The following is a 25810-nucleotide window of genomic DNA, read 5'->3' as shown; positions in this document are numbered from 1 at the left end:
AGCATCCTTTTAAGGTAATGAGTATTTCAAACAAAAGCACAGAGTTATGTCTACTAGGTATTGGCATACCCTCTCCATCTGGGCTTTGGTCTTTCTAGCAGTCTCAAGTTACAACTATAGGTTTTGCCCTTGCTTACAATATCTATTTGGTAGTGGGGCTGGAATCTGGTAACTTCTGTCAGAAACAAACCTTTCCTCCACTCTGGAGATGCTGGGTCTCATGATTGTTCTGCCTCTTCCTCTTGGTTGTTAATCTTCAGTCTTTGGGTACATGAAATGACTTGTCCCTACAAAAAGAATTTAAGGACCAGTCTAATTCCCCTAGTTGAGGGAAGACCAGAGAGTTGGAACTAGTAGTGATGAATTTTAGAGCTAGAACATACATATTCTTATCTCCAGTCACAGAAGATGATTGTCCTGTGACGGTAGATGAAATGGGGACAGGAGTGAAAGAAAAACCTATTGAGGAAACCTCTGGTGCCTTATGTTTTTCTCTAAGTTCGAATTTAGATCTTGGCAGGATGGAAGTAGTTACGTACTTCTAACACCCTCTATGAAAATCGAGGAAACGGGCACAGAGTGACTATAACTCAAAAATAACCCAACAGTTGCAAAGCCAGAACTGGGCACCCATATTTTCTTGACTCCTACTCTAGTGCTAGATACACAGGAGTGTGACTGTATATTTGCTGCCTACAAGACACTTGATAGAATTGTTGCTGCCATGTATTTATAAAATTACTCCCTAAGAAATAGTGCTAATATTCTAGTTCTATCACCTTTTAACCAACTAAAGATGTTTTTAGTGCCACTTAATAGTGTAATCATACATCAGAAAGGAAACTTAAGTAAATATGCAGTGTTAATTTCACTTTTTTGTAACAAAAATTATTTCTCAAACTTTGAACATGAGGAGAGACGCTTTCTATAAATGCAGTATTTTTCTCATATTATAGGCGAATACTTACTATATAGTACAGAATGTAAATAAAACATTGAAGGCAACTGAAGTCTGCAAATTTTCCTGGTAAATACAACAGGGGGATTCTTGCCTCTATAAAGACAGTTGGATAACTTCAGCAAGGGGACCTTGAACATACGTCTGATACAGGTGTGAGGTAGTGATAACATAGGGATTAGGAAAGTCATGGGCTCTGGATTTGAATTCTGATTGAAACAGTTACTCGTTCTGGGGCTAGGCCAAGTTATTTAGCTTTTCTGTGTTTCAGTTTCCTTCTCTGTAAAACTGAGAATAAAGACACTGCCTATCTTAGAGTAGTTACAAGAACTTAATGAGTTAATGCCAGCAAGTTTTAAGAGAGATGGCTGGCATATAGTGCTCAATACCTATAATAATATATTCTAAAATATACCAATACAGTACCTGTCACTAATAATTTTATCATTCTAGTTGCTCTTTTTGGAAGACTATGGTAAATGACATGTGAGTGGGTAATCTTTGGTAAGTACAGGACTTTTGACCTGTGGACGCTTTTTACTACTTGGATGTAAATATACAGATTGTAATCAGAATTAAATGAACATTAATGAGTTTTTTTCTTGAGGAAAGTATTTCTCAGCCCAGATGGTTCTGCTAAGCCAACTTAATTCCTTGGTCACTTTTCTGTACCATACAGTTAAACCATTTGAAATTTTTTCTATTTTTACATGTTCCTCGAAGTATTTTTATTGGATTAATTTTTTTCATATAAATCCTAAAACCAGGCTTTTTAAAATACCAAATTTTGGGGGGCTCCTGGGTGGCTCAGTGGGTTAAGTGGCCAACTTCAGCTCAGGTCATGATCCCACAGTTCGTGAGTTCCAGCCCTGCATCGGGCTCTGTGCTGACAGCTTGGAGCCTGGAGCCTCCTTCAGATTCTGTGTCTCTGTCTCTGTGCCCCTCCCCTGCTCACTCTCTGTCTGTCTGTCTCAAATATAACATTAAACAAATTTTAAATACCAAATTTTTAAAATCATGGCTTCCAGTATGGTAAGTTTTCTTTTATACTGTAATTGCAGTACATTATTTTCTTTATCATTTTTACCCTAATATAATCAATATAGTCTTTTTTAAATGTTCATTTATTTTTGAGAGGGAGAGAGAGAGACAGAGACAGACAAGAGTGCTAGTAGGGGAGGGGCAGAGAGAGAGGGAGACACAGAATCTGAAGCAGGCTCCACGCTCTGAGCTGGCAGCACAGAGCTCTACATGGGGCTCAAACTTGTGAACTGCGAGATCATGACTTGATCCGAAGTCGGATGCTTAACCGACTGAGCCACCTAGGTGCCCCCAATATAATCTTTTTTAAGGGAGGCATCATTATGCCTTCCTGATAATTCTTCATTTCACATGCATTCTCATGTCCCTGGCAGTCCTCTCCACCGGCTTTCCACCACTTTGATATTGTTGTTAATACTTTCTTCAAAACCTCTCAATAACTTGAGTCAGAGGGCATAAACAGAAGTAGATTATTAAGTGACTAGGAGTGAAGGTGTCCCCGTAGTGAGGTTTCCGGTGACGAGGAGCGCAGCATGGCTGAGACTTAGGGTAAACCAAAATGTTCCGTATGAGAAGGCAAAGGTGGGAGAAGGAAGAAAGCTCAAAGGGCTTTGCAGATGCTCTACGCAAACTGCCTCAAGAGCAGGAGCTTCAACACTAGATGGCTTTAACATTTAGTTAAGCCATAAAGAAGGCTCTCTGAAATTTAAGGAGGAACCAGAAGGGTTAGTATGATGGTTTTCAACCATGCTTTGTTCTGATCCGTTCTACTCGAGACAAGGATAGAAGTCCAGAACTTCACTTTTTACAGAACACATTAGTGAAACTATTCTCTTAGCTAATGACTGCCTGGTTTAGGGGAGGAACCTCTCCCAAGATTTTAGATAAAGCAATAAAAACAGATTTGCTCTAACAGCTTTAGCGTTGTGTGCTGTGGCTGATAGTTTAATTTATGTAATGCTTTATTAAGATTGGGAAACATTAAGCATTGTATATTTGAATCAAGTACTCCTCTAAACCAGTAAGCATCTGTTAACATTCATGCTTGTCTCTTGTTCTGTGAAAAGCAGCATTATGGCAAGGCTGCATGTATCCTGGGCAGTGATTGAAATAGCAGCCTTTGCTAATTCCACTGATCAGTCCAACCATCTTTATTTTCTGATCACTGTAATACATTTTACCGACTAGAGTTAGGGTTTAAGCTGCGTGGTCCCTTTCAAAAAGAATTATTAGTCTTGATCAATAGTGTATTACCTGTAGATGAGATTTCTAGCCTAATGTGATTTCCTCAGCTGGTATAGAGGTCCATTTTATCTGTCCAAGAAACTGAAAGCAGCAGATTTATAGTACTTTGGGTTGTTTGTATTATGGATCAGCTAAGTATTTGTGGTAAATCAGAGGCATAAAACAAGCTCAAAAATCCAGTCTGTTATATGGAAGTGACAAACTACAATCTCATTAAGGACAGTAACTCTGCATTTGTGTATGGTGGAAGTACCAGAATTTTCCAACAAATGGAACGGTAATGGCTTTTTTGATGTGTTCCCTAGAAAGAATTGTGTTCTGTGATTTTTTTTTTCTCCAACTGATAAACTCTTTGTTATTCAGTGCTTTCACTGTTATTTACTAATAGTGTTACAGCCGAAATAAAATAGAACCCTGCAGTGGAACTCATTTCTTCTCCTGTGTTATAGCCGGCTCTGTGAAGGATGTTTGAGGAAACCCTAATTGCCTACAGCCCTACAATGAATTGCATACCAGATGTACTGTTTTAAAGTCTTGGTTCTTGGTATGCATTTTTCACCTTTTACTTCAGTATTAGCCTTTTGTTTGGAGCATTTAATGTTAAGCGGTGTAAATATGTCTTTCTAGATGACATAATTGGATTCTCATTTTTTTTCCCCAACAAAGAAAGCAAGGTCAGCATAATTTTGCATTTTCTTCTCAGGCTGTTCTTTGAGTCCAGTCAGAATCGAGTCAAGGTCAGAAATACTGATTTCTTCTTTTTGCTAACACTTAGTAGAATGACTAAATATTTTGGATAAGAAGTTCTTCTGAAAATGTATATTTTAGATACTATTCAAATGGCATGATTTCAGACCTTTGGCTTGTGCTTTTCTTCTCACAAAAGCACTTTTCTGTAAGCTTTTCACTTGTTTTACTTTTCAACCACAAAGTATTTGGTCATATGAGGACACAGGAGGAAATAGATTGAGTCTATGACCTCAGCTATTGTGTTAGACATCTTATACAGGATTAGTTCCAGACAAGTTCCATGGATTTGAACTTTCTCAGTTCTTGGCTAACATTTGTCGTCTTCAGATCTGCCCCTGCCCTGAGTCCTAGGGATCCTGATCTGGTGTAGCCTGTGAGTGCCCATCATCTCTTGGTATTGGGGAGGTAACCGGCCTTCCTCTATGAGCTCCTCCTAGAGCACCGGCCACTAACATCTTTCCTTCCAGACTCTCTAAGGGACAGCACCTCCTTCCTACCACCCCCCCCACCCCCCGCCTGGCTGCTTGTGTTGTCAATGACTAATGGCACCCAGTAATGAGAAAGAGAGGGGCCGTTGGCTAGCACCATGTGAGGACAGGGGATCCAGAATTGGAAGAGAGTCAGTGCCAAAGGCCAACTCTCTCAAATGGCTTGTTTTAGCTCTGGATAAGCTCAGGCTCTGGCCTGAAGGGATTAGCATAAGGCTCTTCCACTTACTAAGTTCATTTGGTAATGATTGTGCTTCAGCAGTCAGGCCCTAGCTGGTAGGTGGATTGGGAGTTTGATGACCTTGGTGTCATTGTGTTCTGGCCTGATTATCATAGTCCTAAAGAAGGGTGCCAACCATGTGCAACACAGTCAACCAAGAATTCTTCGTTGTTTTCTTCACAAAAATCTCAGTTCATTTTGCATTTCAGGGAGAGGGAAGGATTTATTAGGTTGTGTGATGATGGCTCATCTACTTGTACCAAATGGGCTAAAAGTGGTAGACAGGAAAAATAGTCCAGAATCGGTCACTTTTTATTAGGCCTTTTGCTTAAGGAATACTTGCTTGTGGAAATTTTGGCTTATTTAATTTGAAGAGTGTAAGATTTCTCCACTCAATGACATGCCTTCAGAAACAATTAATCTTTGTATGAATTGCCCAAGTACTAGGAATAGAAAAAGTTAAAGGGACAGAATTAGAGGTGACAGACATGGGAAGGAGACAATACATTGAAAATAATGGTCCCCGCAATGGCAGGAGGTATGTGCCTTTAGGTCAGCCATAGAGGAGGAAGGAGTCTTGCTCAGAGACTACCTTTTTAATGAGGCTTACTCTAACTATCCTGTTCAATAATAAAACCTGTCCCAACCCACCTTAATATTCCCTGTTCCTGGTTGTTGTTCTTTTCCTCTAGACTTATCCCCCTTTAATATACTTTATAATTTCCTTATTGATTATGTTTATTGTCTGTGTATTTCTTCATGCTCCTAACACACAGTAGTAAAATACTTGAGTTTAAATTTATTTTGTATTTTGCTTGTCCTGCCTGTTCTGTTTCATTTTTTTCTTCTTTGATTGTTTTCATCACTCCATTCCCAACCCCACTTCGTTTGGAATTTAGACACTGTTTCAGTTCTTTCAGTGGTAACCCTTAAAATGACACTTGATATGCACTTACAAAGTGTGGTACTGGTAAGTCTTACTACCCTTATCTCAGCCAGTGCAAGGTTCCTAGGAAATTTTAATTTTATTCCTTCTTGATTTATATATTAATATTTGTCATACATTTTAATTCAGTCTATATTTGTAAGGCAACAAGACATTATTATTGCTTTATACAGTCAGCATTTAGATTTACTCACCTATTTATGTCCTATTTTGCTCTTTTTGTTCTTTGCACCTCTGACCTTCTATCTGGGGTAATTTTCCTCCTGCCTGAAGGATCCTTTAGAAATTGGTTTAGTGTGGGTCTGCTATGATCTACTCTTTCAGTTTGTGTTCATCTTTACATTGCTTTCATGATTGAAGTCCCTGGGTATAAAATTGTTTGAATGGCAGTTTATTTCATCTCCTTGAATTGTTTCATTGTTTCTGGATTCTGTTGTCAGCTGTCAAACTGTCACTTCTTTGAAGATAATCTATTTTTTTGTTTTTTGTTTTTTTTTTAACCTTTGGTCACTTTCTCCTTGTCCTTGTTTTCTATGATGTGTCTAGGTATAGATTTTATTTATTCTGTGATTAACTGGAAATCTTGAATTTGTAGCTAGATGTGTCTGAATATTCTGTGAAAATGTTCTATAAAAAAGTTCTCTGTCATTTCCTCAAATATTGCCGTGACCTCACTGTCTTCTTTCCTCCTGGGATCCCAATTAACATACATTAAATCTTCTCATTATTTCATCCAAATCTCTTACCTTGTCCTTTATGTTTTCTTCATGTTTTTCTTCATGATGTATTCCAGATAATTTCTTCTGACCTGTATTCATTTTTTACTAATTTTTATTTCAGCTCCCAGAAATTCATCCATTGAGTTTTAAATTGGGGCTATTGTATTTTTTTTGTTTCAGTATCCCATGCCTTAGTCTTTTTCTCTTGCCTCTTATTCTGATTCTTGCTCATACAAAGGTGGCGATATCTTTCCAGAGGAGGATTTGCCTTGCCAGGATTGTGGGGGGAGAGCTCATGACCGGGACTGCCCTAATCCAACTTTTTTTTTAAAGAATTTTTTTTAAGTTTGTTTATTTATTTTGAGAGAGAGCGTGTGCGAGCAAGCATAAGCAGGGGAGGGGCAGAGAGAGAGGGAGACACAGAATCCGAAGCAGGCTCCAGGCTCTGAGCTGTCAGCACAGAGCCTGACGTGGGGCTCGAACCCATGAACTGTGAGATCATGACCTGAGCTGAAGTCAGATGCTTAACCGACTGAGCCACCCAGGTGCCCTCATGCCCTAATCCAACTTTAAGATTTGAGATTCTGTGGGCTACCAGATAAGGAAGAGCCACACTCCCAAGTCCATGCAAGGCTAGGTTTGCTTTGGGTTCACCTCCACCCTAGGCCTAGCTTTTCAGAAGAAACCAGAATAGAGTGAGGATTGGTCTTTCAGGTACACTGCAAGGCTTCTCTTCATCCATCCTTTCTTGTGAGGCCATATGAGCCCTATGAGGCGGCTGCTTTTCAGGACTGGTGAGTTGCCCTACAGATAAAAGTAGCTGTGTGAGGCTGAGCTTCCTGCTGTGGGTTCTCTTGTTCTCCTAGATCTTCAACTGGCAAAATTTAATTACCTTATAAGATATTTATACTTTCAAGAAGGAGAGAGAGAGAGAGAGAGAGAGAGAGTGAGTGTGTGTGTGTGTGTGTGTGTGTGTGTATGTGTGTATCCAGGTTTTATTTTGTTCTTCTGTAGAAAGGTTGGTCCTGGTTACCTATTTCACCCTTATTAGAAGCAGAACTCTCCCTAATTCTTTCCTGAATTTTAGTTTTGATAGTGAAATGGCACCTTAGTAGTATAGGAGACGTCTTATCTTTTATAGGGGAGGAGTAAAGAGATGCTTGTAACAGATGACCCCCTGAAGAAGTCCCCTCTTGTGCATATGTGCCAGGCACAGCCCTTTATGCCTTCTCTTATCCCCTCAGAACTCTGTGAAGTAGCTGTTATCTCTGTTTTAAAGTTTAAATAAAGTGGATGCACAGAGACTGAATAACTAGCCAAAGGTCATCATGGTGAGGGGCAGATCCAGGATTCAGCCCCAAGTCTTTTGAATTCTGAAGCCCATGCTCTGTTTATGCTGTGATGGCTTTGATTCAAAGAGGAAAAGTTGGTGCATTAAGAGTTAAAGTGACTTCTCCTGAAAGGGACTTTTTCATACTCAAGGGATATTTGCAGCTGGAGTGTTTGTACTTCTTGGTTGCTTGGGCATACTGAAAGGAAGTTGTAAGTTCATTATGCTATTTTAATGTGCAAGGATTCTTGGCTAGTAGAATAATTCTTTCCCTTTGGAAATTTCAGTGGTCACTCAGTGGAGCTGCCTAAAAAATTCATACATTAAAAACATCTTGTTCTTTTTTGTGATCTCAACCCATCTGTTTTGTATAGGTGCTAGATACTCTTCATGCTTCATTCCTCATTTTTTTCCTTAAAGGCTACTATAAAATACAGGCTTTGGTTGAGGGACAGTAAATAGTTGGGGTGCCTGGGTGGCTCAATTGGTTGAGCGTCTGACTTCAGCTCAGGTCATGATCTCGCAGTCTGTGAGTTCAAGCCCGCGTCGGGCCCTGTGCTGACAGCTCAGAGCCTGGAGCCTGTTTCGGATTCTGTGTCTTCCTCTCTGTCCTTCTTCCGCTCATGCTCTGTGTCTCTCACTCTCAAAAATGAATAAATGTTAAAAAAAAAAAAAGGGACAGTAAATAGTAATTGCATATGTATTGATTTTTAATGGATTGATGAATAGTCATTGGTTATAAAAGGTTTCTAATTTCATGATCTCATCTTATTAGGTCTATTTACAGATTTAAGCTTGTGCTTAAAATTTAGTCTTCAATCCGGCATTAATTAGGAGCTGTGAAGTTTCTTTGTCTTCTAAGTCTTAATTGAGTTTATTTACTTGTAATTTCATGCAAAAAAGTGATCATATGGATAAAAGAAATCATTGATTTCCATTTGGTTATATCTTATGGTAAACTACTATTGTGATTGAGGCTCCTATTTAATCTTGTCAGATTATACGAACTGAAATTTGTTTTTCGTAAACTGTTTAAACATTCAAATAAACAAAAAGCTTGAATTAATTTTGAGCTAATCATTATCACAGCTGATTTTATAAACTTCTAGGTTGAAAAGCTTTCTGAGTTTTAGGAGCTATATTTGGGTCTCTGCCATTACAAGATACTGCTTTTGTAAAATGCCTCAAGTTTACAAGGCCTGTTTTAAATCATTAAAACAAAGTGTTTAAGAACAGATGTTACCACGTGTTAAAAGTAAAAAAGTCTGCTTTTTGAGTTTTAATTATGGTAGCATTAGAAGGATTTTGAATTGGCACACAACATCTCTAGTAAAACAAAAGAATTTATTTTTGAAGAAGTATTTAAAAATGCACATGTCGTATGATTTTACAACTTTTGCCTGCCTTTCAGTAATTGGCATTGACAAATTAAAAGTTTTATTTCTACTAGAGAAAGGAAAATCTCCCAGAGATTAAAGAGCTAGAAAGCTAAGTTTAGATGAAGTAAAATATAACTACATAATGTGTCCTGAAGATGACACCCCTGTTTGTGCATCCTAAAATGGGTTTATTTGTCCATTTGTCCATCCAGAAAACATTTATTGAGTTTCTTGTAGCATAATGTCATCCATAGTTCTGTATACTAGGGATAGAGTGGATAAGCGAAAATCCTTGTCCAAAGAACTCGTTTTGTCACCCAACAGATCCTTTATTAAGAGCTGATCTTCAATTATGTATAACCTTATTTATGTGGATTCATGTAACCCCTAACTTTCTTCCTTTCAATAATATGTAAGATCAAATAAGGAGATTATTAAAAACACCATTTTCCAACCAATGTGCCATGACTGAAGTACATTGAAGAGATTCTAGTATCTTAGATCTCCTTTTAGACTCCAGATGGCTGTGAAGGTGAGTGAGTGTATGAGTATGCATGCGTCTACTCACACACCTATGTGTGGAGACCACAGAAAAGGTACCCCTATTCTAGTATACTTTGGCTACTTCAGTATTCCCCAAACCCCAAAAGGTTGAGAAACATCAGTTACTTGCTTGAGACTTTAAAATTCTGAGCCAGGACTCACGGAATGCTATAGCATAGACCTGACAAGTTTAATGGCTATTATTTTTTCGCTGGATACATTGGACATAAAAGACCTGTAACTCACCCCCTAATTTTGAATACAATGGACTCCAAACACCAGCCAGAATGCAAGAGGTTGAAAATGCACCAACTTCCATTTCTGGGGCAAGATAGTTTAGACTCACTTTTTCTTGCCCCTTTCCTAGAAGTACAACTATCAATGCCTTGGAAATTATTTAAGTGACAGCAATAAAAGGACTCAGAATTGGGAAGAAGGTAAAGTAGCAGTACTTGAGGAATAACCACGTGGTAAATTCACTGGGTTTTCTTTTCTTCCTTCCATTTACTCCTGGACTGGGTGCTAGAGAGACCTACTACCGAGAACAACCAAAAGGCATAGAAAACAGAAGCAAAAACCTGTTTTCTCTAGTCAAAGGACCAGGAAAAGGGAAGGTTTACAGAGACTTAGTGGGACTCCACACCTGGAGCCTGGTGGGCAGTCTAATCTGTCCACAGCCCTAGCAAGAACGCCCCTGGTGGGTGGTCTGATCTGCCAGCAGCATCAAAGCCCTGTCCTTTTCAGCCCCCGTGCCACAACCTAGGCCCCAGTTGCCTGATCTGCCTACAACAGCAACAAGAACAAAGGCCAGGCTATACCAGCCTTGGCTCTACAACTGGCCCAGCAGGCAGGCTGATCTGTAGGTGGCTATGGCAGCAGCAGTGGTCATTTGTTTTCCCTCTTCTGACCAGCCCCTCCTTCTCCAAGGTTGCCCAGGGATAGCCAGTGGTCCTGGGAGGCACCTTTTGTCCCTGCAGATGACGTCAGCAGGGACTGACTGGGAGCCTTAGCACCAGAAAAAGGAAGCAGACCAAAACGGCATTGTAAGGATTCAGAAAACTAAGCAACTGTCACTGGAACTAAAGCCCAGAAAAGAACCCAAGAACTTCCATAGTAAACCTAAACAGGGTGACTGCCTGCTAAAATAGAAGACTCTTTGATCAAGAGCCTAATAGAGACCAAAATGTCCGAGATATTTGCTAAGCACCAGGAAAACCACAATTTGAATGAGAAAAGACCTTCAACCTAGGCCAGCACTGACTTGAATCCGATATTGGAATTATCTCATGGGAGTTTTAATTCAGCTGTCATAAAATTGTTCCAACAGTTGGCTACAGATTTTCTTGAAACAAATGAAAATAAAGATCTCAGCAAAATAGAGCCAGGAGCAGTTCCTAATGAATTGGAATTGGAATGTGAAGGAATGGGATCAAGAATGGCACCATAATTTTTGGCTAAGGAACTGGAAGGAAATGTGGACTTGGCCTTCAACTGGGATCGGGAGAAGAGAGATTAAAAAGCTCAGGAGTTTACTTGCAGACACGTTGAGGGATAAGATGGTCCTTTCCTCTTCTTGTCCTCTGTGTTGTGTGCCTTATTGATTAAAAGGAAATCCTTACATGAGCCACTGAAAGGTTGATCCACCCTTGGGAAACTGGTTAAAAATTACTAACTATGCATTACTGACTTGCATATTCTTTGTAACATTCAGGGACTTTGGTTTCTTACCTAACTTGGAAAATTCCCCAACTGTTTGAATATTCAATTTTACTATCTTGCCTAAACAGTTTATATCCACTTATTTTATACTCTTATTTTCTGATTTTTTTCCCTAAAGCAGTTATTTTCCAGATCATCTCCTTTAGACCTAGAAACTGATTACTACAATTATGATTCAAAACCTATTTTCTGCTGCCCTGCACTGAGCTGGGTAATTAGGTATAAATGCTTATTCCTTTGTATGCTTTGCCTTTTTGTTAACTGTTTTTTGGTTAAAAGACCAGAGGTTACATTATTGCCTGCTGAATATGCTTATATTAACAATTGTAAAAAGCAAATTACTTTTGGGAGTATTAATGAATAGACATTTAAATTGCATAGTTAAATCTTTTCCATCCTTTACTGAGCAAACAATTGGATTATCTCCCTTGCTGTAAGAATTTAAACAACAATTTATATGCTGTGTTTGGGTGGGAGAGTGTTCGTTTCAGAAAAAAAGTTTGAAATCGGACTATTTCATAGCTATTACAGCTTTGCAATTTGTAGTATTATAAATATTAAAATCTAGATCATCGTGTCCAATAGGTTTTTCAGGGAACACTAGTGATAGGTGCAACATGAGTGATGGTTTTCCGACTGCAAGACTTAGCTGCTGACATCTAATGTGGACATGGGGTGCAGTTGGGGGGTATTTCATATGCTGTTGACCAAACTTGACAGAGAAACTTTTATTCCTTCAGGACTCCACAAGATGCCAATGTGGGAAACCCCAATTGAGAGTGTTAGCCAAATACGTTTTTGTTTCTGTGCTACTGTGTAAACTTTGCATAATCCGAATGCAACTAAAATGAATAACAGAGAAAGGAGTGTATCGCCGGCCTTGAGGTTTCTTTCACTAATTTATGTAATTTACATGAGATAATTTCATTTCAGAACTAGATCTAACTTGTTAGGGAGATCCATAAAATGTAGTTGTGAGCGGGAAGAGATTAACAGTACTATGATACAGAAGTATCGCTGGCAAAAGACAAAACAAAACAAAAAACCCTAGTAATGAAGATAGTAATTTCTCGGCCCAAATATTAGTTAATAGCAGGCAACGATACTATTAGAGGAATAAGGTAGCATTTGGAAAACCATGTTAGTGACATGTTAACAGCACACACTTCTTTTATAAATACGATTTACAATATAACTTCATGCTGCCAGACTTCTGTAATTTTTAGTTTCAGTTTATAAAGATTAGTGCATGCAGAATTTGACAACTGCGATAATTTTAGTACTAGTTGTAAGTAATTAAGTTCATGAACACTAGTAGAAAGTCAGGAGCAAGTTTCCAAACAGTTGTTTCTCCACTAAATATTTTCATTGGGCCAGTTTCTGATATATAGTCCCACATGTAGAAAAATAGCAAAATGTGAATGTGCAGCTCTTAATTTAAAAATGGAAATTTTGCTTTTCTTGTGCCAGCCTTGAGAAGAATAGGGAGAATCTTTGTGTTTGTGCCTAAGGCAGAGCCCGCTAAGCACTTGGTCTTTGTGTTTATTTCTATAAAATACTATGTTCTAAAGAGCCTGCCTTTAGCAATTTTATTTTTCTTTCTGGGCTTCTTGTAGTCTTTTGGCAGAGATTCCAGCAGTTCCCTTTGGAGAAATGGGGGGATATGTTCATGTTTTCTGGGACTCTTCTTTGGTCTGTACTCCTAAGGACTCTCATTCACATCGGTGGCTTCAGTTACCTTCTGTTCACTCATGCCTCCTTTAGGGAGTGTGGAGACTGAGAACTTAGATCTTGGAGTTCCATATGTTGGTTCCAGTCCTGACTCTACCACTCACTGTCTGTCTAGGCCTAGGCAACCTGGCTTGGCCTCAGTTTTCCTAATCTATAAAATGGGGGCCAATAGTTTCTTAGCTGTTATGATAAGTAATGATATATATTACAAATAGAGAATCCATATAAGGTTCTTACCATGCTTGGCAAATGGTATGCTGTAAATGGTAGTTGGTGTTGTCTTCATCATCTGCATGTTGATCCCTTCCTTGAACTTTATATTCCTGTCTAATCGTCCTCTATAGATCTCTGCCTGGATAGTTTGTGGAAATCAATATTTTGGAAATCAGTATTTTCAAAACACAGCCAGGAGGCCTGGGTGGCTCAGTCAGTTAAGCGTCCAACTTTGGCTCAGGTCATGATCTCCCAGCTTGTGAGTTCAAGCCCCCACCTAGGGCTCTGTGCTGACGGCTCAGAGCCTGGAGCCTGCTTCGGATTCTGTGTCGCTCTCGCTCTCTCTCTCTCTCTCTCGCTGCCCCTCCTCCGCTCATGCCCTGTCTCTCTCTCAAAAATAAACAAATAACTCACAGGCCTGTGTCTCCTTTTCAGCTTTGTACTCATTCTTTCTCATATAGCTCCTCCCTTATTTGATGGTGTCATTATCTACTTAGTAACTGTTGCCAGAAATCTGTAAGTCATTCTTTCAACTGACCCCCAAGCTAATCATTCACTACTTTGTCGATTTAAGTACCTCAGTTGCCTCTAGTGTATTGGTTTAGGTGTTTGTCACCTCAGGCTTGGGCTAATGGGGTAACTTCCTAACTGGCCCATACTCACCCCCTCAACGTATCTTCTTCTGCCCCCCTTTTTTTTCTAGCCGCTTCTTTCCCTCCAATTTTTCACACCAGTAACACCAGATAGCTTGTAGTATCTAGTACAAACCATGCTTTGACTTGGCTGTAGGCTGTTCTACATGCTACTACTAATTTCTTGAATTTTCCCCTTTCCCTTGTTGGTGTGAAAAATGTATTCATCTTTCTAAGCCTTCCTAAGTGTCTGTCTCATAGAGGCTTTCTCTGACTGCCTTCCTATCCACAGATAATAAACCCTGGGGTATTATACTATTTTAATACCTTGTTCTATAGCATACTAAGATTATGTGTATGTACCAATAACAATCTGTTAAGATTAGGTGTTTCTTGAGGGCAAAGATTGCTTTATTAATCTTTTATTAAAATAGTCTGCACTGTGGAGGGGGGGGGAACAGGGATCTTTCCGTTGGGGAAAATGAGGTAAATGAATAAGATGTGCAAATATCAATAGAATTTGTTTAATGTCAGTGTTTGGTAACCAATAACCTGAAAGTTCTTTATACATTTAGCTAAAAAGGCCTAAGTATGTACAACCAAGTCAAATTTCTTACTTTGGGATGTGTTTACTTTATACTTCTTCATATGTTTTATTTTTTCCTTTTTTTCCTCCTTTGTTCTTCTTCCTATGTTTCATATCTATTATGAAAGTATTTTTCTTCTGTTAGCAAGTCTCTCGATACATGCTCCATTATATATCAGCTAACAAAGACCAAGAGTCCATATGCTTCTACCATGGCCTTAACCCCAGCCCTTCAAACACATGCACACACACACACATATCAATCAAGTTTTCCAGAACTTTTGGATTAGCAGGAATTGCTATATGTACCCTGCAGACCTCTCGAAGAAGTGGTGAATATATCCTATGTAGATTCAGACCAGAGAATGGTATGCTACATAAAATCTAAAGAAAGATCTCCTAAACTTTTCACTGAACTTTTCACAGGGTTTGACAGAGGTACTAATTATGCCAATACAAGTACTGAATTAGTAAATGTTAGTCTTAACTCTTTGAATTACTCAGCTTTGACAGTTGAGCTAGATTTGTTCTGTTAGCTTATTGGAGATCTACAACCAACTTTTTCAAATAAGCCTCCCCTTTCTATTTTCAAGGAACAGTCTGAATTGTACTGAGCTTAATTCCTCTGTCAGCTCTTTAATTGTTAAAATTCAAGGCAACAGTTCCTGAGACTTTGATTTTAATAATTTTCCACATCATGTGTGTTTCTTTGGCAGTAGCTATGATTAGGCAAAGTTTTTTCCTTTGGTTTAGTCACTGTAACTAAAGTAACCCAGCTTGGTATGTATATGTAAGTGTGTGTGTTGGAGGATGGAGGGGGGTACCTGTAGTATCAAAGAGAAAGTGTCAGAACTACATCCCTCTCCTATCACTACCACAAAGCTACAGGAAAACAGGGGAAAGATTTCTTGATGGAATGATATGTATGAGCTCTTCCTTAGTGGCAATGACTAACGGCATTGAAATAAGAGGAAAAGACCATCATTGTCTTTATTAGCTATTATTTATATATTTGTGTCTATAAAATGTAGTTCGTAAGATTTTATTCTTACTGCTAATGTCATTATTACTATATTTTCACTTTGTTTCCTTTTTACTCACCTGCCATTTATTTCCCTCAACTAACATCAGAACTGTATAGAAAGTAGTAGGAAGATAGAGACTTAGTAAATGGGTAGAGAAACAGGTAAGTAGAAGTACCATAGTTTTTCAGTTTTATATACATGGGTAAAATTGTGTGATATAAATTTATATCACAGTGGCTTGCTCATTCCTAGTTTATTTTTGATACATCGTTCACCAAATATTTATCGAGGGTCCAGTATATACCAGGTACTCATTGAGTTTATATTCTAAATACCTTAATATATATTATAAATATATATTACATAATATTAATACATATATGCATGTGTGCATATCTACATATGCACACATACAGATGATATTCATTATTTGCAGTGGTTATGTTCTATAAAGTTGCCATGAACACTGAATGAAGGGTGAACCATTGCCCCTAGGGGAAATACAGGGTTAGGTTGCTGTGAGTCTTTGGTCACATTTTCTTCAACCAAATCAATACATAACCTGTTTTATGTGTATTTTTGTTTAAAGATCCCTTATTTCATATATATTGTTGATTCATTAACATTGAACTCCTGACCAACAGCTCTATAATTCATTCTATGAATGAAGCCTATCTAACACATGTATTTTCTCCTTAAGGCACCTCATAGCCTTCTTGCACTTAAGAACACTAGACAGCCCTTCAGCACTACACTTGAAGGCCATTTTAAAGAATGAAAATTAGCAACAAAAAGCACAAAATGTGAAAAAATGCACTAAATGGCAAAAAGGACACTTGCTTACAGTACGGCAGCTGAAACAAGAGGGCAGAGTGTCACCTCATTCACCCTTAGCTAATAACATCCACATCAGGTGACTCAAATTTTTTGCTTTTAGGCATGTGTTTGCCAAAGACTGAAAGTTCAGTGGGTATTGATTTTAGGTTACAAATGTTAGTAAGTGACTTTGTAAATACTCCACAAATAATGAGGATTGACTGCACATCAACTGTGTGTATGCATGTATATATTTACAAATATGTGTGTATATATTTTTATATGTATTTTATATGTATATAATATGAATTTGTACTTGGTCTTCACTTACCCCATCCTTCTCTTTCCTTTTGTTAATTGGTTCTTTTTTGTTCATGATTTTCCTGTATCCCTTGTGGTACATTGCACAATTCATTATAAAGTAATGAAGCTTCTAGTCCTGTGATATGCACAGAGTTCACCCCATTACAATGAATATAATTCATATTGACTTTATTATGTTTGAGATGCAAACACTGTTTTCTTTTATAGATATCAAGTCACTTAAGATAATTTGTACAGATATGTAAAAAATTAAGACCTTTGGTTAGCAAGATCTTAAGGTTGTGACTCTGAACTATTAAAAACATTTTTTTAACTGGGAAATGTATGTATGGAGGAGTATGTAAAGTGTGTGTGTATTGGAAAATAATAGTGGAACGAAAACTGATGAATCCATCATCCAGGTTATGAGATAGAATATTATTAGTACCTTTAAAAGCCCTTCCCAATCACAGCCTCCCTCCCCACATAGCCACTATCTGGCTTTTATGTTAATCATTTCTTTTGATTTTCTTTATAGCTTTACCACCTAGGTATGTATGCCTAAAAAGCATATTTTTTAGGCTTTACAAACTGAGTAGGACAGGGCAATATTACCACTATTGTACGAAGACTCTCGGGAGGAGAGAAGCTGAACAGAACCTCTTGTTCACAGTCTGGCTTCAGATACCCTGAGAGTGTATAGGAGCCCCTTCTGGGAAGTCGAATGGCAAGGGCGCAGCTAAATCCCAGGATGTGGGGCTCCTCACAGGCAGGACATTAGTGCTGTGGTATGGGGCTGGTTTACTGTTCTACAGGAATAAGGTCAGGAGGCTTGGGCTGCCCTGCATTTTCCTGCTTTTCAGTCCACTGCCTCCAGCTCTCAGGAATATACCAAAGGAGAACACTGCTGTGGAGTGAAATGAGCATCTTCTCTCCAGGTAGCAGAGAAGAGCAGAAATCTTATCAGCCCCTGGCTGAAAGAAACAAAATGGAAGAATGGGCCCAGCACCCCCGGTCCTTCTGTTTTGAGGTTGAAAAGGTGGCAGGGGAAACCTTTGATAGCTCCCAGTGTGGACTAGTTAACCTCTCCTTGACACCCCGCTGTCAGCCAGAGGTCCTGTTTCGTTACCCTCTTGGGGGTTCCTTTTATGTATCTCCTGTGTTGGTTGGACCTCCTCTTTGCCATCACTTGGCGCCCTTTTCGCTGATCTAGTCTCTTGTTTTGGCAAACATATCTTAAAATAATTTCTTCACGAAGTATGTACTGCAGGTAATTTATTGATCTCTTTCATGTCTGAAATCATCCTTATGATTATTGGTTTTTCTGGCTGGATATATATAGAATTAAAAGTTAGAAATTGCCTTCATGACTTTGAAGGTGTTGCTCTGTCATCTTCTTGCTTTTCATGTTGCCACTGAGAAATCAGAAGCCATTCTGGTTCCTGATCTTGGTGTGTGAACCATATCATACTCCCCTACTAGCACACCCTTACCTCCACTTCTGAGAATCTGGCTCTGAAATTCCACAGGTGGCATGTGCAAAGTATTTGGTGGGTCCTTTAAACCTGGGCAACTCATGATTTAAGTTCTGGGAAATTTTTTTGGATTATTCTTTTGAGTTCTTCCCTCCATTTCTTTTGTTCTTTTTGCTTTACTTTTTGGGGCATTTCCTCAACTTTATCTTCTAGCCCTTCTGTTGAGTTTTAAATTTCTCAAGGTGTTTATTTTTCAAGAGCCCTTTTTATATTTTCTGAAAGTTCTGTTTTTGTTTCATAGTTGTAATATCTTAGGATATTAATAGTAGTTTGAAGTTTTTTATCTTGTTTAGTCTGCTTCCTTTTGGTTGCTCACTCTGTTTTGAGATTTTGGTCTTCCAAATTAGAGACTATTCTCCAGATGTTTTGGGAGTTTGGTTGTCTACTCATGATTAATACTAGAGCAGTGGTTCTCAATTGGGGCCAGTTTTGCCCCCCCCCCCCCCCCCGCCCCAGGGGACAAATGTCTGGAGACATTCTTGGATGTCAAAACTGGGTGAAGGGGTGCTGCTGAGATTGCTGTTAAGCATCCTGCAATGCAGGGGACATCCTCCTACAAGAAAGAACTATCCAGGCCAGGCCAAAATGCCAGTAGTGCTGAGGTTGGAAACCCTGCAGGAGATGAATTGAAAGCTGATTGAGAGCTCTGAATTTGTGGGCAGAGCTCGTTGAGCAGTTCAAGTCATTATCTATAGATCTTTCCTTCTGGGCTGGTCATAAAACGCAACAGAAAATCTTTCTCCTACCTGAAGGATAAAGCTCTAGCTTCTAACATTCCCCCTTGTTAAGGAGAAAGGGGCTGGGATTGTCTACATTCAATTTGAGTGATCACTCAATCCCCTTGCTTTCCACTTACTAGTAACCACTTCCTTAACTCCCTTGTGCCCCCCCCCCCCCGATTCTCAGACCCTATGTTCTACCCTCTCTAGAGAATGGGCCTCTGATAGGATGGCAGTAGCGCAGTTGCACAGTGGTATGGAGTATGGGTATGGAGGGGATCTACCACTCTACCTGCTGCTTTAGAGATTTCATTTCATTCAAACCTTGTTCTTTTAGCCCCACTCTCTTAACCTCTAGTTCAGGGTTATCTGGTGCTGCCAGTTCAAGAGCTTCTTGAAGAACCTGGAGTGTAAATGAATGGGTTTGGTTTTGAACATTCCTTCTTTTCTGTTTGTCCTTCAGCTTTCCTGAGTCTGCTAAGTCAGTTACTACTCTATCTGCTTTTTTGCTTCCTCAAATTTGATTATTACTATTGTCACCTCTCCTTTCTCCCAGTCCTTCTTAAAAAATGATAAGCCCTTTGGTATCATTTGAAAAGGGTTTGGGGAGGAAGATAAATTAGATGCATTGTGTTAAATCTATCCTATTATCCTGGAAACCAACATACTATATTCTAGCCTGATTTCACTTAATTCTGGTCTCCTTTTTGGATGGATTTACTGTTGCTATCAAAATTGCTTATTTCCTAGACTTAACCTTTTTTCACATAAATGAGAACCAGAGGAGACGACTCTGTCTGCAAAGAGACACAGCTGCATTCTTTTCAAAACTTTAGGCCATGGTATAGCAATATTCACTTGCAACATATTCTGGTTTAATTGACCTTTTACTTAAAAACAGAATTCTGCGAGCCACCACCTGCCTCATGGAACCTTGTGCCACAATCCCTATCAAAATTCACTGCTCTAAAAGAGTTGAATAAAGAATGTCTATTTTATCAAATGTGAAATGCTATCAGTTATCTTATTTCATTTTGATTAACACGCTGGCTAGGATTAGTAGAAACATGAGAAAGATAGTCATCTATGATGATGGCTTACAACTATCTGTCAATATTTTCCCCCACATAAATACTCAGGAATGAGCTGCACCATAGACTAAATGCAAGGATGAAATTTCAAGCATCAAAGAATTTAGGCCAGATACATGGCGAGACCTAGGCCTCCTGAGCTTTTGCTGTTGCTTAACGTATCATTTGCGTATAATTAATAAGTATAAAACATTTACTGTATTACACACACTTTATTACACCCTCTTTTTTAAGATGGGAAACCCAGCCAGAGTATTTCATAGCTTGCCTGTCTTTAACCTGTCAACCAAATAAGTGTGCTCAGATCCTGCTAAAATTATAAACACTGTATACTCATTTGAATTTTTATCAGTTTCCATTGAGTTTCTAGTTGGATTAAATCATAAGAAAAAACGTTAGGTATGTTTGTCTTTTTTGTGTACTAAATTTGATTCATCTTTTCTAATTCCCTGGGTGCCACTGAGGGACAGATCCTTGAAATGCTTTACTTTTGACCTGTCTTCAGGTCATTGGTAGTTCATAAGTGAACTCATTTTCCTTCCCTCACATTATAAAATTAGCCTAAAGAATTGAGGATTTGATTTTTTATTTTTATTCACAGATTTAGACACCTTTCTCAGTTTTTTTCCCTCTGTATTCCCCTTTCTTTCTCTCTTTCTTCATTTTACTATTACTAAAAGGGTGGAGAGAGAAGCTATGCTTTCTTCTTTACCTTTGTTCAAACAGGAAAAAGTAAAAAAAAAAAAAAATGACTATTGTCCACGAATAATCCCACATACAGATCTTGGAACATTTCCAAAAAGATGTAGTGAATTGAAGCACACAACACAAATGTATATATAAATAGAATCCCAAGGGTTTATGTGTGGACAAAAACCAATTACATTAAGCATTTCCTGAAATTGCTTGCTGTTGTCAGGATAAGTAATCACAAGTAAGACATCCAGATTGAGAATGAAAACGTTTGTGGGAGTCCTGCCTAACTGTTATATTGTCTTCTCTTGAAGGAAAATCTTTGAATATTTTTGAGTGGTTATCAAAAAAGGTCCTCTTTCTTCAGAGTTCTGAAAGGCCCATTATTACTATTTTTTTCCTTCCAGTTGAGCTTTGTTAGATTGCTTGAAGAGAGATTTGAGGCTGTGGTGTAATTGATGTTCTGATGATGGCACGTGAAATCAACTAATTTGTATGATGTTAGAGAAATGTTTCAGTCTGGGTTAGATGACATTCTTTTCCTTGTCTCCTGATTGAGAGAAAGACAAACCTTCTTTGAGGCAAACAGTATCACAGGTGTCCCAGTGTAAGTGACCAATGAGGGTGTTTTTTTTTTTCCTGAGCAGAGAGGGGAATATGCATGTGTATACGTGTATGTGTATTTAATGACCTAAACCACACTCGTTTTCAAATAAGCTACAGTATATTGCTGTTGCCTTCTGTATTATTCAATAGTCAATCCAAGCATGTACAAATGAATCTTTGGATTATCTTTTGTTCAGATACTTGATAACTATTAATCACAAGGAACTGTGTGTATGTAACAATCATCCCAGTTGATTCAATTGTATGGGCAGTATTGAGAGCCACCAATTTAGGGAGAGAGCTGGATGACTCAAATGACTTGGGTCAGTGGCTCTCCTGGTAGAAATTACTTCCTTTCCATTGGCAATTTAGAACAATTCTAATTTGATGTTTAAGGAAGATAGGTTTTTCTGTGACTTCATGTGAGACTGGAGAGGTTGTTGGGACAAAGTCATGCAGGGCTTTCTCTTTGTGAAGTGCCTCTTCAAATCTTTTGACCTGATTCTACTAGGGTGTATTTTCCTATTTGGGAATTATTCATGTGTTTTGGTTCTTAACTAAATATTATGCATTGAAAATACCTTCTTTCTCTGAGATTTTAAGCAGAAACATAAGATCAGATTTTCATTTTTAAAACATGACTGCCAGAGCGAATGAGAGAAACCAGCTTTTTAGTAGTCCTGCTAGAAGATGATAGTAGCTTAAACTAGGGTATGATACACGGAGAGAGGTGGACAGGACTGAGAAAGATTTGAGAGAAATGCCGTAGGACTTGTTAGTGAAGATCAGATAGGCGGTAGGGAAGGTGTCAAGGAAGACTTAAGTTTCTGCTTCAAAAGGTGAAAGCTGTGTGCGCTACCACTGTGATTTCTTATTTTGTTTAAGATGTTGATAATATGTATAGAATATTACAAAGATTATTTGCCTTGGGTATAAGAATACTAGTTAAAATTTTAATAAGTCATTTTGAAATGCAGATTTGTGTTCTATTCAGGCTTAATAACTTCTAATTTATGAATTATTTACCTCATGGATTATAGAAAAATATGTTCAAAATTACATTACTTAAATTTGATCTTAAACTATGGCCATAGTAGACAATGAAACATCAGTAAGATGCTGATGGGAAACAGGGACTGAAAATCACTGAATTAAACTTGGTATTTTTCTTCTTTTTCTTTAAGGGGTCCCTTCAGTGTTGTACGACGATGTATCAACAGAGAAACTGGGCAGCAATTTGCTGTAAAAATTGTTGATGTAGCCAAGTTCACATCAAGTCCAGGGTTAAGTACAGAAGGTAAGAGATGGATTTCAAGTAAGTTATTTGATGTCTGGCTTTATTTCATCTCCAAAATCCATTTATCAACCTAACCTTCATCTGGGGGTGGGGAAGTGGTGGGTATGATATAGTGGGAAGTGGGTGGAGACAGTTTAAATTCCAGTCTAGTTTGTCAATTCTAGAAAATGGTATTTGAAAGATAGCTCGAGTCCTTTACAGTTATAAAGCCATATAGGATTGCTCTAGGCCTATGCTTTTTCACCATGAAGATCAGTGAAATCTGGATATATGTATATATCTTTTTTAGGGTCTAATTTTGATTCCTGTGATATGGAACAAGGGATGGGAAGGGAGGGAGGGGAAATAATGGGAAAGATAATGATAATTGCAGATACAGAAGAAACTAAGAATTCCCTCCAAATCCATAATTTACCACCTTCAGGATTATGGTCTAAATGAACTAAAAGACTCCTATATCACATTTGGCTTAAGACACTTAGGGTGTATATGTGAAAATTTGAAAGATCAGTACTGTTAGGACTTGCCAGACTTAAAACTTGGTTTTAAAACCTTGATATGGATAATCATATTTATATGCAAATATTTTTAAACAGTATGTAAGCATTTTAAAGTTTTACACAGTTTAAGTCCTAGTTTTGTGTAGCCACAGTTCCCATGTGCTCATACTTCAGCTGGCACAATTGATTACATTTATTTTTCTAACTAGCCTGTCTTCTAAATTCAGGCTTTTTAACACTCCAGTAAAATACATAGCCTTCTTTCGTCTTTTTTTTTTTTTTTAATCCCAAGAACAATGCAATTGATAGTTGAAGTTGGAAAAGCTAAGGCAGAGTAGCCTATTTATATTTTATCCAGTTATCTTAACTTTGGAAAGCAGAATCCCACATACTGTGAGCTCCAAGTTCATCTTTTTCTGTAGATCTTTTTTTCAGGATCGTTACTTTTAAGTACTTTTTTAACCCTTTGAATTATTATTACCCATGTACTGATTATAGAAGATTCTTAGAAGTTGTTACAGGAATCACTGATTTTTTTTTAAGTGCTTTAATCCTTAAGGTGTTATGGTAACATTCAGAGGTTTTAGATCTTATGGACTCATACTCTAGAATTGGCTATTATTACTTTTTAATATAAATTATTTTATAAATTTAGCAGAATTTAAGATCTACTTCCAAGCAGGCTTTAATTATATTTCCTAAAACTTACCTGTATTCAAGTTTAATATACTGTATTTGATTTTCTTTACCTCAGTTGTCAACCAATAATAAAACCTTCCTGGGTCTTTTTTTTTTTTTTTTTTTTTTATTTATTTTTTTTATTTAAAAAAAATTTTTTTTTTCAACGTTTATTTATTTTTGGGACACAGAGAGACAGAGCATGAACGGGGGAGGGGCAGAGAGAGAGGGAGACACAGAACTGGAAACAGGCTCCAGGCTCTGAGCCATCAGCCCAGAGCCTGACGCGGGGCTCGAACTCACGGACCGCGAGATCGTGACCTGGCTGAAGTCGGACGCTTAACCGACTGCGCCACCCAGGCGCCCCAAAACCTTCCTGGGTCTTGAGGTAGTTTTGTGTAAACCTAGTTTATTAAACCTATGGATATGTCGAATCTGTATTTCCTTTAAATGTTCTGTTACTGTTGATGAACTTAGTAAGAGTCTAGTTTAAAATCACAAGTCTAAATCAGTTACTCAGTATACCAATTTTCTATTGATTTAGCTCATTGTTATACTTAATTCTAAATCTCTTCAGGCTAAAGACATTTTCAGTGAGTCAATTGATTACTTTCTCAGTTGGCTGAGGTTGTTTATTGACAGATTTCTTCAGCAGGGATTTCTGGTGTCATAGACTCGGACTGCTAGGCTGAACCTCTTTTTTATTGTCCCCTAGTTAGGGAGTCAAATGCCAAACTTAGGGGGAGGGGTAGGCATGTAGTCCTTGTCTCTGAGTTTGTCTGGTCTTTACCTAATATATGAGAGCCTGTCACTGAAATTGTAGCTTACTCCTTCATTGTTTTGGCACTGCTTTTGCTATATAAATATCTTCAAGCCCTATTCTGAAGACAAGGCCAGGTCATTTCATTGATCCTGTATGGTAAGGCCACAACCTATACATATTAAATGATACCAATTGAATTCTGCATATTACTCATGATTTTACCTGGTTTGGGTAAGAGTTCAGTGTTATTCAGATGAAAATGTACAACTTGTCTTTTATATTTATGGTGCCAAAATGTAGTTTTCCTGTCGTCTTTAGCACAGTGACTCACAATGACCAAGAAGCAAAATCAAAATTTCATCTCCACTATCCCCCCACCTGTTTTTCCTTTTTTCTTTTTTGCAGTGGTGTTCCCATATCCTCTTATTGCTCATGTTAACACTATCTTACTTTAAGTTGGATACATTTTATAAGATATATAATAAATATTTATATAAAACCTCTTTGACCAATTTCTCCCTCCCAGTGTCTTTTAACACCTTTGCAGTCACTACAGGCAAAACATCTTATCCCCTTTGCCCTTTCAGTCCATTTACAAACTCTTAGGGTCCAAAATGACCTCATTCATGGCTAAGTGTAGGAGATGCTGTATTAAGGAGAAAACCTATTTTGAAGTGAAATTTAACACAACAAAAAGGAATCCATAAATTCAAATAAGAATATCTAGAAATAGCTGTATTTACTATTATGTTCTGTTATAATTCTGTCTCTCAAGCAACACGTAATTTAAAATCTATTTGATTTTTTATTTTTCCATTTTATTTTTTTATTTTTGTCTTTATGGTTTATTTGATCTTTGTCATTGCCTCAATATTTTTTCCTGTTTTAGTGAATTTGTATTCAAATACATTATTGAGTAAAATAGGCTTTGTAAAGGGTCACCTGAGATCCTAACTTATGCCGTTTACTTAGATCATTATAATATAAAGACAGATAAAAGGAGCACCTACTTTAAAAAATTACTTATATTTTATTTATTTATTTATTTATTTTGAGCAAGGGTGGTGGGCAGGGAGAGAGAGAATCCCGAGCAGGCTCTCCATTGTCAGTGCAGAGCTCGATGCAGGGCTTGAACTCATGAACCATGATGTCATGACCTGAGCCGAAATCAAGAGTTGGCTGCCCAACCGACTGAGCCATCTAGGCGCCCCAGAAGAGCACCTATTTTTAAGAGGCTTACAGTTTAATAGTCTTCAACCATTGTTTTTATAAGAACATGTGATA

At 38.0% G+C, this 25810-nt stretch overlaps 1 protein-coding gene across 19 annotated transcripts in view; it reads left to right on the top strand.

The window, feature by feature from the left end:
* The window catches only part of CASK (calcium/calmodulin dependent serine protein kinase), a 358988-nt gene that overhangs the window by 43729 nt on the left and 289449 nt on the right, over positions 1-25810 (top strand). For 11 of the 19 annotated variants that reach the window (XM_043570166.1, XM_043570162.1, XM_043570158.1 and 8 more), the window contains exon 2: positions 22473-22603. In XM_043570166.1, coding sequence (XP_043426101.1) covers positions 22473-22603 — 131 coding nt within the window. The remainder of the gene's footprint in view (positions 1-22472; positions 22604-25810) is intronic. The other 8 variants (XM_043570170.1, XM_043570169.1, XM_043570160.1 and 5 more) reach the window with 1 other exon arrangement.

Source organism: Prionailurus bengalensis, chromosome X (assembly GCF_016509475.1).
Source record: "Prionailurus bengalensis isolate Pbe53 chromosome X, Fcat_Pben_1.1_paternal_pri, whole genome shotgun sequence".
NCBI lineage: Eukaryota > Metazoa > Chordata > Mammalia > Carnivora > Felidae > Prionailurus > Prionailurus bengalensis.
The sequence above is the reverse complement of the archived record's forward strand: the minus strand, read 5'-3'. Positions and strand labels throughout refer to the sequence as shown.